Below are 13,928 nucleotides of genomic sequence, written 5' to 3' on the forward strand. Positions count from 1 at the left end.
CATTTGTCTCCGAATTGGTAGATTAATTCCTGCCCCAAGGCAGCCTCTCCGAGGCTAGTGTGTTGGGAGTGGCTGGGAACATACACTCCTAGTCACCAACGATGAATCAGGTAACAAAGAAAACCTCATTTCCATGCTTTTAAAAACTAAGGTATGGAATGTTCCCAACCTGTTTTTTCAGAAAGAAAAATTTGTAGCGGCCAATTTCTGGTTGTGGCGCAGAGGCTGTGTCCCGAAGCAGCGCGGGGAGAGAGAGGCCACGGGGAGAGGGAGCTCAGGGCCCTGCCGCGCGCCAGGAGGCTGGCAGGTAACCAGGGTCACCAAGATCACCCCACGTTAAACATTAGATAAAGTGTAGACATGAAATAAATTAAAAGGAAGCTACCCCCCCAGTAAGTGGAAGCATAATCAGAAGTCATTTCCTCTAACATTATGAGGTGGGGCTCGTTCTGACCAGAATAGGGGTATCCCCAGCGTCAGCCGTGTCTTTTGATAACGGACAGTCATGGAAACGAGCCGTATAAACGAGGAGTCAAGACACCTGAAACATTTTGATCATTTTATTTTATAATCTTCAAAATTTTCTGCCATGAGACAGGAATGCATGATAGAAATGGCTCAACATCTTCACATGAAATACTTGGATTCATTTTCATTCACAAGTTTTCCTAAAAACATCTACAATTTCATAATCCCACCCACTTGCAACCATTATCACAGATTTAATTGACCATTAAACAGTAGTTGCCAGCAATAGAGAGCTGGGACGCTTTCTGCGCGTTAGTAGTGTCTTGTGAAACTTCCACCCAAGAGTATCCCGAGTATAAATCTCATTGTACACAGCAACCCCAGAGGTGACCGGTGTCCCTCAATAAACTCCCTGCTGGTTACGGAGAGCTGTATTGCCCAGGTGCTTAAAGAAATGCTTCTTCTTCTAGGACTGCTTGTTCTTCTCAGTATTCTTCTCGCAGGGAGTAACACGTGCTGGCCTGATATTATTGATGCTCTCTGAAAATTATGTATAGAACATACTGAAAAAAGATGGATTGCTTGGAATCTCTCTCTCTCCTTCTGAAGAGAACTACTTTGAGGTTTTTTTTCCTTGAAAAACTGTAAACAAAAGGAAAGAGATATACATGGACATATACCTATACACATAGAGATATACACTGAGTATTTTCAATGTGGCGTATATCTTCCTATAGAGATACACACAGAGTGTCTACACTCACCCCTTCACACATACCCGCACCCTTACATACAACATGTGAATATAAATGTGAGTGTCCTTGGGAGTTCACTGGAGTTTGTACATTAATTACCAAATGATGATGAAATACCTGATTTGCATTACTCCTGAGAAGGTACTAGAAGGGAATGACAGTTCTGATGCACTTTGGAATGGCACAATCACGTAAACACTTGCATACTTAAGACTTCTGAACTCATTCAAAGTTTCTAAACATGATCTAACAACAACAACAACAAAAATTCAGCAAGTTAAAAAATAAATCCAAAGGTTTTTTTTATAATCAATGTATAAACAAATATATAGGAAATGCATATTTGTCGGTAATTATAGTAGAAAACATGTACTTAAGAAAAAACAGTCTTTTGACAAGAAACAAAACAAAACTATCCAATGCACAAGACATGCATTGCCCAAAATAGCAGAGGAAGCCACATCAGAACTGCAAGGCTTACAGCAACTCTACCAGAGAAAAATTACCATATATAGCAAGTCTGTTAAGTATGCAATTTATAAAAAATTACTGTGACTGTTATTCATACTTCCATAGAAAAGAATTTGTAATTTTCAGTCTTACCCCCTCAATATAATCTGTATAAAAACTACAAACTAAACTGATGAATTTCAAGCACCAATTCAAACTTATTGTATTTATATTTCTCCTATTATCAAAGGAACAAATTATGAGGAAGGCTAAGCTAAAATTAGCCAAGTAATTCTTACAGTTGAGTTTTATAGGCATGCGGTTTTTCTTCTTCCATTCACTTGAATGCCAAACATTGAAAAATGTTTTGGCCAGTAAAGGAATCCTTGGAGGAATCCATTATTTCTGAGTATTAATGGTTTAATATACATTAAAAGCTCTTTAACAAACCACTGCTTTCTTAGTTCTAAGATAAGATTTGCACACAAGAAAGGAAGGGACTGTTCCTTGCAACGACTCAGAAAAGGGCAGCACCAGGCGGCAGATGAGGCAGGCGCATCTGGACAGCTAGTGCTCGTGGAAGGATACGGCGCAGGGACTCAAGGCAACCCCACTACTCGGGGCAATACTGGAGTTTTTGTAAAAAACTTCCACTAGACATTTGGGGTGGGAGAATATCTCAGTAAGAGAGCATTTTTTTTTTTTCTTCTGATTATTTCTGCATCTGGGGAAAAACAAAGTAGCACAGTCTGAGCCAGCAGATGAGTAACAGTGTTTGTGATGCCACTGGTTGTTCCTGAAGAAAACTTGTTCAGATAACAAGGGGTTTATTTTAAATCCATACAACCGCTGTCTTTGTTTCCAGTATTTACATCATACCACTTATGTACGCGGGTAATTTCTGAGACAATGTTTCAGTCTTTCCTGCTGTTAAGTTTGGTTCATTCTCAACACACAGCAAAGCCAGCCTTCAGCGGGGCCGCCGGCGGCTCTTGAGAGACGGCAGGTAAGACTACTGAAAACAGATCCTGTGGAAACGCAGAGCTGCGAGAGCGATGAGCCTCACTCCCGGCCTGTTACCTGAACTGTCCCGAGATCACACGCAGCTGCAGGAGCAGAGAGAGTCGCACTGAAGCCCTGCGGTTAAGACAGGCCTGAGGGGTCTTGCTGGTGCTCGGGAAGAGTGGCCTCACTCCGCTCCTTGCCGCCCTCCGGGGACGGCTCCTCATACACGGGCTCACCGAGGTCTTCACTGCCCCCTTCACTCTGCTCCTCGACGTGGTCCTCACTGGGCGCCACAGTCTGTTCCAGGCTGTTCTCCAGAAGTGTGGGAGAATTGCTTATTCTACTTTCTTCTTCAGCCGTCTCATTGAAGGGCTGGGAAGGAGGTGGTGTGGGAGTATCAGACTGTGGGACACTTTCAATGGAAGACATGGGGGCTTTGGTTGGAGTACCATCGGCTATAATCTCATTTTGAGGCAAAGATAACTTTTCTACAAGTTTCCACTGAATGATGCTCATGTCTTTTCCACCAGTTGAAATCAGGTGACTGTCATTATGAGTAAAACTGACATTGGTGACATGGCTGCTGTGGGCACTGTACTTGTGACTGGGAGCCTGGAAGAGAGAGACGGGAAAATTAAACTCACTCTTTACATGCCTGTTTACAGCAATGGAAGCTACCAGGTAAGGGACGTAATTCAGACCCCAGCCAGAGTCAGCACGTCTGAGGAATGGAGTTAAAAGTCATTTCCTTTTAATACTCATTTCAATGGGAGAAACAGAGTATCATACATACATCCATATAGTCAGACCATATTATTTCCAAAAATAACGTAATAAATAGTCTGTTAGGTTAACGACGTTCTGCTGAGCCGGGGAGGGGAGAATCTACTGAGTGGGATGACGGAAGGTGATTTAGGAAATGGCTCCAGGAGCTTCATAATGTTGATGTATGCGTAGCAAAATATTTTAGTAGGTTTAGGAGACATTTAAATATCTACCAATAAATTACTGATAAACTAAAAATAATAAAACATCTGCTGTCTTCTCTAACGGTTTCTGGACCTTAATTGTGAAGGAGTAAACAAGCAGCACCGGCCTGGTGCTGCCCCCCGCCCCGGGCCCCTCGGCATCTCAGTGAGGAGTAACCACGCATCTCTTCTCACCAGCAACACAAAAATATCCCCAAACAAAAAGCCCTCCAACACTCGTTTTTAATAAATTGATTTTACCTTTGCTTTGGAGCAGGGATACTGGAACAGATGAACTTTGCAGAAGTCATCAGCAACAGCGATCACCTTCCTGTTGTGGGATCGCACCAGTGCATTGATATCGGTCCCATCGGATCCTTCTGGCCAGACACCTTTGATACGGCAACACGAGGGTGTGGAAAAATGAGTCTAAAATACAACTGCGATGCCACGGGGGTTTATTTAATTTTAGAATCTTAAACTTAGCTGCTAACATTTCCCTTACAAATTTCTTAGTGGTTCAATGCGTCAAAGGATGAAGTTTTACCTAAAAATCTAATAAAATTCAGTGAAAACAGCCTCAAGATGGAAAATTTAAAGACACAGAAATACTCACTAGTAACCAGCAGGTGGTGCTAACAAATAGTTTTAGCTTAACTCCACTCCGCAAATAAGCTCTTCCTTTTTAAAGTTTCTAGTCGGAGGGGAAATTCTGTTTACTCGTACAGCAAAGTGCAGGAACACAAAGGTACAGCTTTAGTTCTTCCCAGCAGACTCTGGGGAAGCCGTGTGAAATGTACACTCTTTCTCTGCTGTTCTCTGCAGGCAGGCTCTTCAAAGAAAACCTCCAAAATTCTTTATCTTAATGGAAATGCACAGGCCACCCACTACTCTCCCATGCTATCCCACAGAATTTTCATGCAACTATTATTTATATCCAGAGACATAACAAATTTAATTATTCTGAATCATGAGGCACTGGTGATCACGTTCAACATAATTAGCACAAAACACTATTAAGACTAGATGGAAATTATGGAATACAGAAGGGCTGAGATGCTGGCCTCCTGTGGTTCCGTGCTATTCTAGAGAACAAGTTAGTTTTTGGTAAATTCGCTAAAACACATCGAAACATTTCTTAACTGACATCTCTTAAATAAATATTACTAGCTATTGGATACTGTCTCAGCTTCACCCAGAATAATTAATTGTATACGGACGAGTTAGAGTTAGTTTTTAATTTCTTGTCAGCCCAGTACTCTCCTCTGTCTCTACAGCAGTTGCGTTTAGCACAGGGACCTATAATGGATTATTTTCCTCATGTACACCGCGAAAAGAACTGTTCTGATCTACGATCAGGCTGGAAGAGAGAGCACAACTGTCAGAAGGCAGAGATGTTGTTAAAGGGAAAAGTATTAATATTCTGAACACTGCTTTAGGTATTGATGTCCCCTTCGTATCCAGTAGTCTAACTACTGAGTAGGACATCTCTTTTTGGTACTTCGCAGACAAGGCTTTATTATCTTAATTTTTCCATTTGTCTTATAACTTCTTCAGAAGGGTACCCCCAGATTGGGAAGAGCTTAGAAAACGGTCACAGGAAAAGATTTTGAGAAATATCTAAAACATGAGATTCGGAATGATTTCCAAATTTTTTTTTTTTTTTAAAGATTTTATTTATTTATTTGACAGAGAGAAATCACAAGTAGATGGAGAGGCAGGCAGAGAGAGAGAGAGAGGGAAGCAGGCTCCCTGCTGAGCAGAGAGCCCGATGCGGGACTCAATCTCAGGACCCTGAGATCATGACCTGAGCTGAAGGCAGCGGCTTAACCCACTGAGCCACCCAGGCGCCCCTGATTTCCAAATTTTATCTTTAAATAACATCTCCCAAAAATGCCTTTATATTTCGACAGATGGTGCTGGGACACCTGGACATTCACATGCTAGAGAGTAAGAACTGCTGACAAGCGGGGAACCAGAATCCTGGGACGTCCCGCTAGTGGGAATGTAAATAGAGCAGCCACTTTGGCAAACAGTCTGGCAGTTCTTCATAAGGTTAAACACAAGGTTACCACTGGGCTCTGGAATTCCGCTCCTAGGTATATTTCAAGGGAAATGAACACATGTCTATAGAAAACCTTGAACATACTTGTTCAAAGCAGCATTATTTGTATTAACTGAAAAGCAGAAACAACCCAAGTGTCTCGTCACCTGAAGGCGGATAAACAAAATGTGGTGCGTGCATACAATATGCGTACAAGGGCTCTCACTCAGCCATAAAAGAAAGTGCTGACACATGCTACAGTGTGGATGGGTCTTAAAAACACTCTACATGAAAGTCCAGAATAGGCAAATTATTAGAGAAAGACAGTAGATTAGTGGCTGGTGGGTACCGGGGTGGGGAGGGGTAGGGAGGGACTGCCTGTGGGTAGAAGGTTTCTTACTGGGATGATGAAAATGTTCTCAAATTAGACAGTGACGATGGCCACACTACAGTTCTAAGACCACTGTACTGTTCTCTTTAAGAAGGTGAAATTATGTGTTATGCTCAAGCTATTTTAAAAATGCTTTTACAAATTAAAATACTTCAGTTTTCACGTGGAGGAAAAAAATGGGAAGGCAATCTGTGCTATTATGTATACTTATTTCAAGTATTTTTTGTATTAAGGACCAAAAGTCTGGTGGATTTTGCAGAGAACTTCATATTAGTTTGATCCTAATACACTCGATTTCTCGAATCTGACATTAATAGCAATAACACTGAAGAACACACACAGACTCTTTTTTTATTTAGAAATTTAAGCAAGTAATTACTATGTACAAGAACACCCACAAACCATCTTTTCTCATCAGGTGTCATGTTCTTACCAAAGACTTGAAAGCCTAGTACGCAGGTATAGGTTGTCCAATCCGTGTCCTTACAATCAGATCGATTCCTGATTAGTTTGCAGCCATGTGTAATGTCCCCTTTAAATTCAGAAACAGGAAATATAGTCATAGTGCCTGTATAAATGTATTTGAAAATGTACCTTGATTCAAACTAGCTATGTTTGTTTGTAATCCATACACTGAAATCCATACACTGAAAAACACTAAGACACATTTAAAAAGGAAAAATAGTGTTCCCTTTAACAGGGTTTATAAAATTATAAAACTGTTCCCCACTGAAATTGTTCTTTCTTTAAAAAGCGTAAGTGCCCATGTATATACTCTTTCCTCTCTCCAGGAAAACTTAAATACAAAGCCATATGAGAGCAGCAATCTCGGGGCACCTGGGTGGCTCAGTGGGTTAGAGTAGCCATCGCCCTGAGTAATTTCTTAGGACTACATGTCTACATATGTAAATTAATTTGTTACTTTCTCAGAGAAGTGAACTACATTTGAGATTTTCACTCTTTAGCTCAGAGTAACATACTGTCAAGTCAGAGAGCCAGCACGCACTCTCTGCACAATTCACATTCTGCACAGCCGGTTCCTTTGCGCCCTGGACAGACCTGTCTCAGCTGGATGTAATCATTTGTACTTACAGTACAGTATCTCATAGTCTCCTGAGTTGGACATAATATACTTGTTGTCTGGGGACCAGTCAAGGTGTGTGATATAGCTGGAATGTCCCTAGGAAATAAAAGATCAACTATTAGAAAGCATTTAGCGTTCTGAACAATCAAGAGTTTAGTAGCCAACAGGTTTTCTGAGAAGCCATTCATCTGGAATTCCTAATGTGTACAGAGGAGCATCATAGCGTTTAGAACTGACTTGAGCTCACAGAAGATCTCTAGTTCTTTTTCACCCTATCTTGCTGGGAACTGAAGGCGCAGGTATGCAAAGATACCGAGAGATACACTAAGAGTTCTAGGAGAACTCTGGAATGGGGGCGAAAGGTGGCTCAGCCAACTCTTGATTTTGCTCAGGTCACAATGTCAGAGTCATGGGATCAAGCCCTGCGTCGGGCTCTGCTCAGTGTGGAGTCTGCTTGTCCCTCTCCCTCTGTTCCCTCCCTTGCTCTGGCATTCTCTCTCTAAAATAAATAAAATCTTAACAAAAACAAAACAACTTTGGAACGAAAAAGGGATCTCACTACAGTGGGACACACTGAGCACCTGGAACTTGGGAGTATCTTGCTGGCCTTTCCAACCAGACAGCAGCAACGAGCACCTACTACCTGTGTCAGACTTCCAAGAGGAGTCTCACAGGTTTGTGCCTTAAAGGACACTTCACTGATCACCTACCGTTGGGCCTTTTTTCAAATCACTGATGTCCCCTTTAGAAGGACTTAGTTTTCAAGAATGAAGTAAGGGTTCCAGGTTGGTCACAGAGAGCACAGCTTTCCTGGGCTGCTGCTTAGCACCCACGGTAGAGCCCCAGAGCTGGGGAATGTGGCACAGATACATGGGCATGGGGAGGTCTCCTAGAAAAACTCTTATCTCCAAAGACTATTTCTGGGGAAAAGTCACCCAATATGTACTCTTTCAAACAGCTGGATCCAATATGACCATCTGACTCATTAAAACATTCCTTAAACAGGAGACATGATCTTTTTCTGGTCTAATTTTTACTAACACTGTGGGAATTAAGACAAAAAAAACTATTAAATGCTGTATTTTGTTGCTTTTCTATATAAGCATTTGAGGATTTCTAAGATAAATCACAAGTCTTAATGGTGGCACAATGAGACTCAAAAGCACTTTTATTTCCTATAGTCTGCGGTAAAGCATATTTACTTTCTTTTGTACTTTTTGAACTACTAGCTTTCTGCACGTATTTTTTTAAATTAAGAAACTCAAAGTACATTAGATGCAGTTTCTAATGATTCACATAGTATTCTTTTTTATTCTTAAATTTTTTTAAAAATTTATTTGACAGACAGAGATCACAAGTAGGCAGAGAGACAGGCAGAGAGAGAGGGAAGCAGGCTCCCTGCCGAGCAGAGAGCCCGATGGAGGGCTCGATCCCAGACCCTGGGATCATGACCTGAGCCGAAGGCAGAGGCTTTAACCTACTGAGCCACCCAGGCGCCCCAATTCGCATAGTCTTCTAATTACTCCATTATCCTTCTGAAGTCTAACGACACCTCTCTGGAGCTATGATCTCCCTCACAGTGCTATATGACAAATATATTTACACATTTAAATACATTTAAATGCTGTGAATTTGAGAACTGTGAAGTGCCTGAAATCCCGAGTTTAGGAGGTATACTGGAAAAAAAGTTGGGAATCACTTGCTAAGCAAAATGGAGACCAACCAACTTCACAAGAAATCAAGTTTCAAAACCAGAAGGACACATATGGTTACTGGATATTTTCTGAATCTGGCAGGAGGATAAGGTTCACACAAATCCTTTTCATTGTATGCATGATGCCTGGCTCCGGCATTAGACTAAGCCATGCCTCTCAGAGAAGAAAACTGCTGGCTACGTGCATGAAGGATATTAACAGATTAACTAGGCAAAGTGCTGTCCTCCAAGAAGCATTCATACTAATGTAGAAATATTTAAAAATATCATCTGGGACTCTGTGAAAAGGCTTAATAACATTATTTAGAGGAGCATCAGAAGCACTGTACACATAATATTCATGTAGTTCCATCTGTATTGGACACAGCACATATTTAGAAGGTAAATAAGTATAAAGTATTCTCAAAAAGGGCCCCTGAGGGGCTCCTGGATGGCTCAGTGGGTGAAAGCCTCGGTCTTCGGCTCAGGTCATGATCTCAGGGTCCTGGGATCAAGCCCCGCATCGGGCTCTCTGCTTAGCCAGGAGCCTGCTTTCCCCTCTCTCTGCCTACCCAATACAGAAAAGACTTACCCCTCTCTGCCTACTTGTGATTTCTGTCAAACAAATAAATAAATCTTTAAAAAAAAGGGGGGGAGAGCCTGAGTAGAAAAAGTACCCAATACAGAAAAGACTTTGGGGAAGTTACCAATTTATACTGGAAAAACGAACTGAGTATTTTTTCCCTGGTATGGATTCCAATATATAAGCAAAGAGAAGATTAAATGTAACTGGGGTCTATAATGTTACCTTCCCAGACAGCACCCTAGAGCGTCCTTGCCCTGCCCAGCTCACAGGCCACGGAAGGTACGTGCACTGCATGAGGGAAGGTAGCCTCACATTCCACCCCAAGGGCACGAGACACAGTTAAATCTAGACACTATAAATCTATTATACTTCCTTGAAAAGAAACAGTAAAGTACTCTAAGCTAGCACTTTCACTACTATTATTAAGTAATCATAGTAAACAGATGAAGCCCAAAAATACTACTCTGAAAAAAAAATGAGAAGTATTTTAGCTAAATCTTTGTCACCGAGAGGATCATCTAAATCAGTGAGTTGCAACACTGGTTATATATTAAAATTACATGAAGAGTTTTTTAAAAAGTAGCTAGGCCTAGAGTTAGGGATCTAGCATTTTCCCTAAGGAGGCATTCAGGTGACTCCCCCCACCATCTAGAGCAGTGCTGTCCAGTAGAACTTTCTGTAGTAATTAAAGTGTTGTGTATGTACACAGTCCAGTGCAGCAGCAACTAGCCACCTGTGGCTTCTGAGTACTTGAAATGGAACTGGATTGTACTTAGTTTCATGAACAGAAAGTTCTGGTTAGTAGCTGCGATGCTGGAAAATGCAGGTAGAGAACATTCCATTTGTACTCCACAGATTTGAAATACCTCTTTTGTTATCTAGATTTCCATATAAACAGACATCTGATCTGTTCAATTAGTCTATCTGCCTAGTTTTGATAGTTTTGTGGGATGTGGAAAACTTCAGAAACTTCAGAACTTTAGAACCACTTTATCAATGCTGAAAACTTAAGTAAGATGGCATCAAGTTTGGAGAGGAATTTGTAGAGAACGGATATTTTTATCAAGTCTTTTAATCTAAAAACACATTATGTCTCTATTTTTTCGGTTCTTTTTTTTCAACCATATTTCCTGTGCTTTACTTGCTAGATTTATTCTCAAAACATCTTTTTGTTTTTGTTGCTTTTGAGAACAGGATATTCCCCCCCGCAATTGCATTTCTTTTTAAAAAAAATTTATTGATTTATTCGAGAAAGAGAGGGAGAGCATGCGCAAAAGCAGGGGGAGGGAGAGGCAGAGGGAGAAGTGGGTTTCCCGGTGAGCAGGGCGCCTCACTTGGGGCTCATCCCAGGACCCCCGGATCATGACCCAAGCCAGAAGGCAGACACTTCTAGACACTTAACCACTTACCCGACTGAGCCATCCAGGTGCCCCCCGTCCCATCATGTTTCTGATGCTCTTTTGCTGGTTCAAGGGAAAGCTGTTCTTTTTTTTTTTAAATAGATATATATTTTTTTATTTAAGTAATCTCTACAGGCCATGTGGAGCTCTAACTCAACAACCTGAGGTCAAGAGCTGCATTCTCTTCCAACTTAGCAGGATGGGTTCCCCCAGGGAAAGCTGTTCTTCAGTGTCCTGAACAGCTGTCTAAGTCAAGCCACATTCCGCCCCCTTCCCTGAAGGATGGAGCTGAAACACTGATTTCCCAACCCCTTCTGCAGCTAGGGTGCCAGAAACCACTGGGTGGGGCTTCCAGGGAAACTTTTAGAGAATGGACTTAGGAGGAGAAGTACCTTTCCCCAGTCTAATCCTTTCCTCCTGGAACGAGGATCTGATAACCAGAGAATGACAGAATATAAAGAAAGATTTTGAGGCTCTGATGACTTCTGCTTAAATGAGAACACACCCCTCATTTTTTTTAAGTCACCAGGTACTGCATATATCCTGTTACAGTAACAATGAATCCTAATGCCTTACTGAAATACTGGTAAGTTTTATGGATTAGTTTCTTAGAGATTTCTAAGCAGACAGTTTTAGACTTTTTTCTTCTTTGATGTATATTTTCAATTACCAAACTCCTGGCAAAAAGGACACTTACTTTTACCAGCACTTCTTTCCTATCCTAACAGACTCTGAAACAGTGCATCACTGCAACTCCAATATATTTCATTTCCTATGTTACCATCTCAGAGCAGCAGTGTTAAAAGGAATATAGGAATTCGAATCAAGCAGAAAGCCAGTATGTTGGCAATTGGGTGTAGAATAAAATCATCTTAATCCTACTGCAAGTAGGTTAATCAGAACATTTAAACTCTTTCAAGGAAAATACACAATTATCCATAATTAGAAAACTCTTCTTGAACTTTCACAGATTCATATTCAATGCTGAAAAACACGCCCAAGCACAGCCCGGGGCTCATCTAGTTACCGAGTACAGTGCTGCTGCTGCTGGCATCCAATACTGAGCAGAGAACATTCTCTGCACAGTGTATCCACGGTCAACTCTGGGTCTCCCAACAGCCTGCAGGAGGGTGCCCACTTAGCAGAGAACAAGTCCAGGGGACAGAGAGGTTTCTTAACTTCATAAAGAAATGGTGGAGCCAGAGTTTAAGCCCAGGTCAGAGAGCACAGCATTTAATTCATGCTTATCTTTTAATCATTTCTCTAACACTGAAGATGAGCAGAAAGTAATTTCAGAGTAGCACTTTAAGAAAAGGAATTTATAAGTAACTAAGGACTTTTTCAGTACATTTCAAAATAGCACAGCTGAGATAAAGAAACTGTGTGGAAAGCAACAAGATTGTAAAACTTCACAATCCTCAACTCACATTCCTCAAGGAATTTCAGATAACCAACCAGTGGTCTTCAAATTCTTTTTAGCTGTAAGATATTTCTTACACATTAAATATTATAAGAAATGCCCAGTGTGCAAAGCAAAGAAAATCATATCCATACCAGCCCAGCTTAGCCCCACTCACAACCTTAAGGCTTTGCAGGAGACAAGTTAAAAAGAGTTCCAGAACCCAAAGCCTTTTTGTTTTTTTTAAATAAACTTTTCTATATCGCTTAGGTGTCAGGGTCCTGGTTTCAGCTCGGTTCATGATCTCATAGTCACGTGATCAAGCCCCACTCTATGCTCAGCATGGAGTCTGCTTGAGATTCCCTCTCCCGCGGGCCCTGCCCCCACTGACTGCAGCCCGTGTGAGCAAGTTCGTGCAAGTGCGCACACGCTCTCAAAAAGAACTGAATCAAACTGCTATAGTCAATATGTGATACAGCCATGAACCCCTGAATCCTACAGTTTAAGCAAACCACTTTTTCTAATATGTACTAAACACTAAGAAGATGGATGTTTTCATGGAAAGTAAAAGAAAGAAAAAAGGTTATTTTAAATTATATGGTCTAATTACCAGGCAGAAAATGCCACAGATCTGGTAGAGCCAGCTTGGGGTGTGTGCTGGAGGGAGTGCAGAGCACCTAGGGGGAGCCCGTAAGCAGTGCTCCCAGGGGCAAACCCGGGAAGTCTGAGGACAGAGACAGGTCATAGAAGAGAAAATGAAAGGCTGCCACAGACAAACAGTATAGAGGGATGACTCCATTCTCTCTTCCTCTCCATCCCTCAGCCTGCCCAGAGAGGTCAGGTTCATGAGGAGATTACTTCTTGGAAGATCACTGGGGTTTCTTCCAAGAGAAGGCCTGGGATGATGTGTAGTAAATAAACTTGAGGTGTCTGAGGTTGCTACATAAGAGCAAGTAAATTCAATGACTGGAAGAGCAAGTTTTGTGTGTTTACAGAAACTGCAATAGAAGTCCCCCAGGAACCTCCGAGAGTTAACTTTACAATTAACATAGTGTAAGAGCAGAAAAAGGTTAAGAAGTAAGTGTCATCATAGGTCCAAGGCCAGCAAGGATAGGCTACAACCTGACTGCACATATGAATCTGTCCAAAGAAGTGTCATTCAGGTGGGTGGTCACCAAGGAGTCACAGAGGCAAACGTGGACAGTTCCCACCTAATGTCTAGGACAGAGGGACCTGAAGACCAGTTCCAGGGGTAGCTACTGACTTCTGGGGATGTAGGTGCCAAGGCTGCCCACCTCCTGATTATACTCTGGTTTCACATGCGTATTTTTGCCTGAAGGGAAGTACTGGCTGGAGGATGGGCATGTTCTGTCCCCATGGCATTTACATACCTTATTTTAAATGAATAAACTAGCATTCTGTTGGTTTCCTGAGGGTTGCTTATAGAGAGAAAACCTGATTGGCCAGAAGAAACTAAGATTCAGTCCCTTACCAGTTAGCTTTTAGAAATCGGTATTTTATAAGACAGTTTTGGAGAACTTGCATGATGTGAGTCCATTTCTCTAAAATGGATCTTGTTTTGTTTCTCAGCTTATGACTGTGAGCGAGGCCTTGGCCCACAGTAACTTCGTCAAGCATGCCTCACTTGTTTAGTTTTCTTGGGTACCAGTCATCTCCTCAACTGA

At 41.6% G+C, this 13,928-nt stretch overlaps 1 protein-coding gene across 6 annotated transcripts in view; it reads right to left on the minus strand.

Moving 5' to 3' along the window:
* Window positions 1-545: 545 nt before the first annotated feature.
* Window positions 546-13,928, minus strand: part of EML4 (EMAP like 4) — a 156,323-nt gene continuing 142,940 nt past the window's right edge. For all 6 annotated transcript variants that reach the window (XM_004770921.3, XM_004770920.3, XM_004770919.3 and 3 more), the window contains 4 exons: window positions 7,174-7,261; window positions 6,515-6,613; window positions 3,908-4,038; window positions 546-3,290 (listed from right to left, as the gene is read on the minus strand). In XM_004770921.3, coding sequence (XP_004770978.1) covers window positions 2,817-3,290; window positions 3,908-4,038; window positions 6,515-6,613; window positions 7,174-7,261 — 792 coding nt within the window. In that variant the 3' untranslated portion in view covers window positions 546-2,816. The remainder of the gene's footprint in view (window positions 3,291-3,907; window positions 4,039-6,514; window positions 6,614-7,173; window positions 7,262-13,928) is intronic.

The sequence above is a fragment of the Mustela putorius genome, unplaced genomic scaffold (assembly GCF_011764305.1).
Source record: "Mustela putorius furo isolate JIRA1106 unplaced genomic scaffold, ASM1176430v1.1 tig00000281_pilon_pilon_pilon, whole genome shotgun sequence".
Lineage (NCBI taxonomy): Eukaryota > Metazoa > Chordata > Mammalia > Carnivora > Mustelidae > Mustela > Mustela putorius.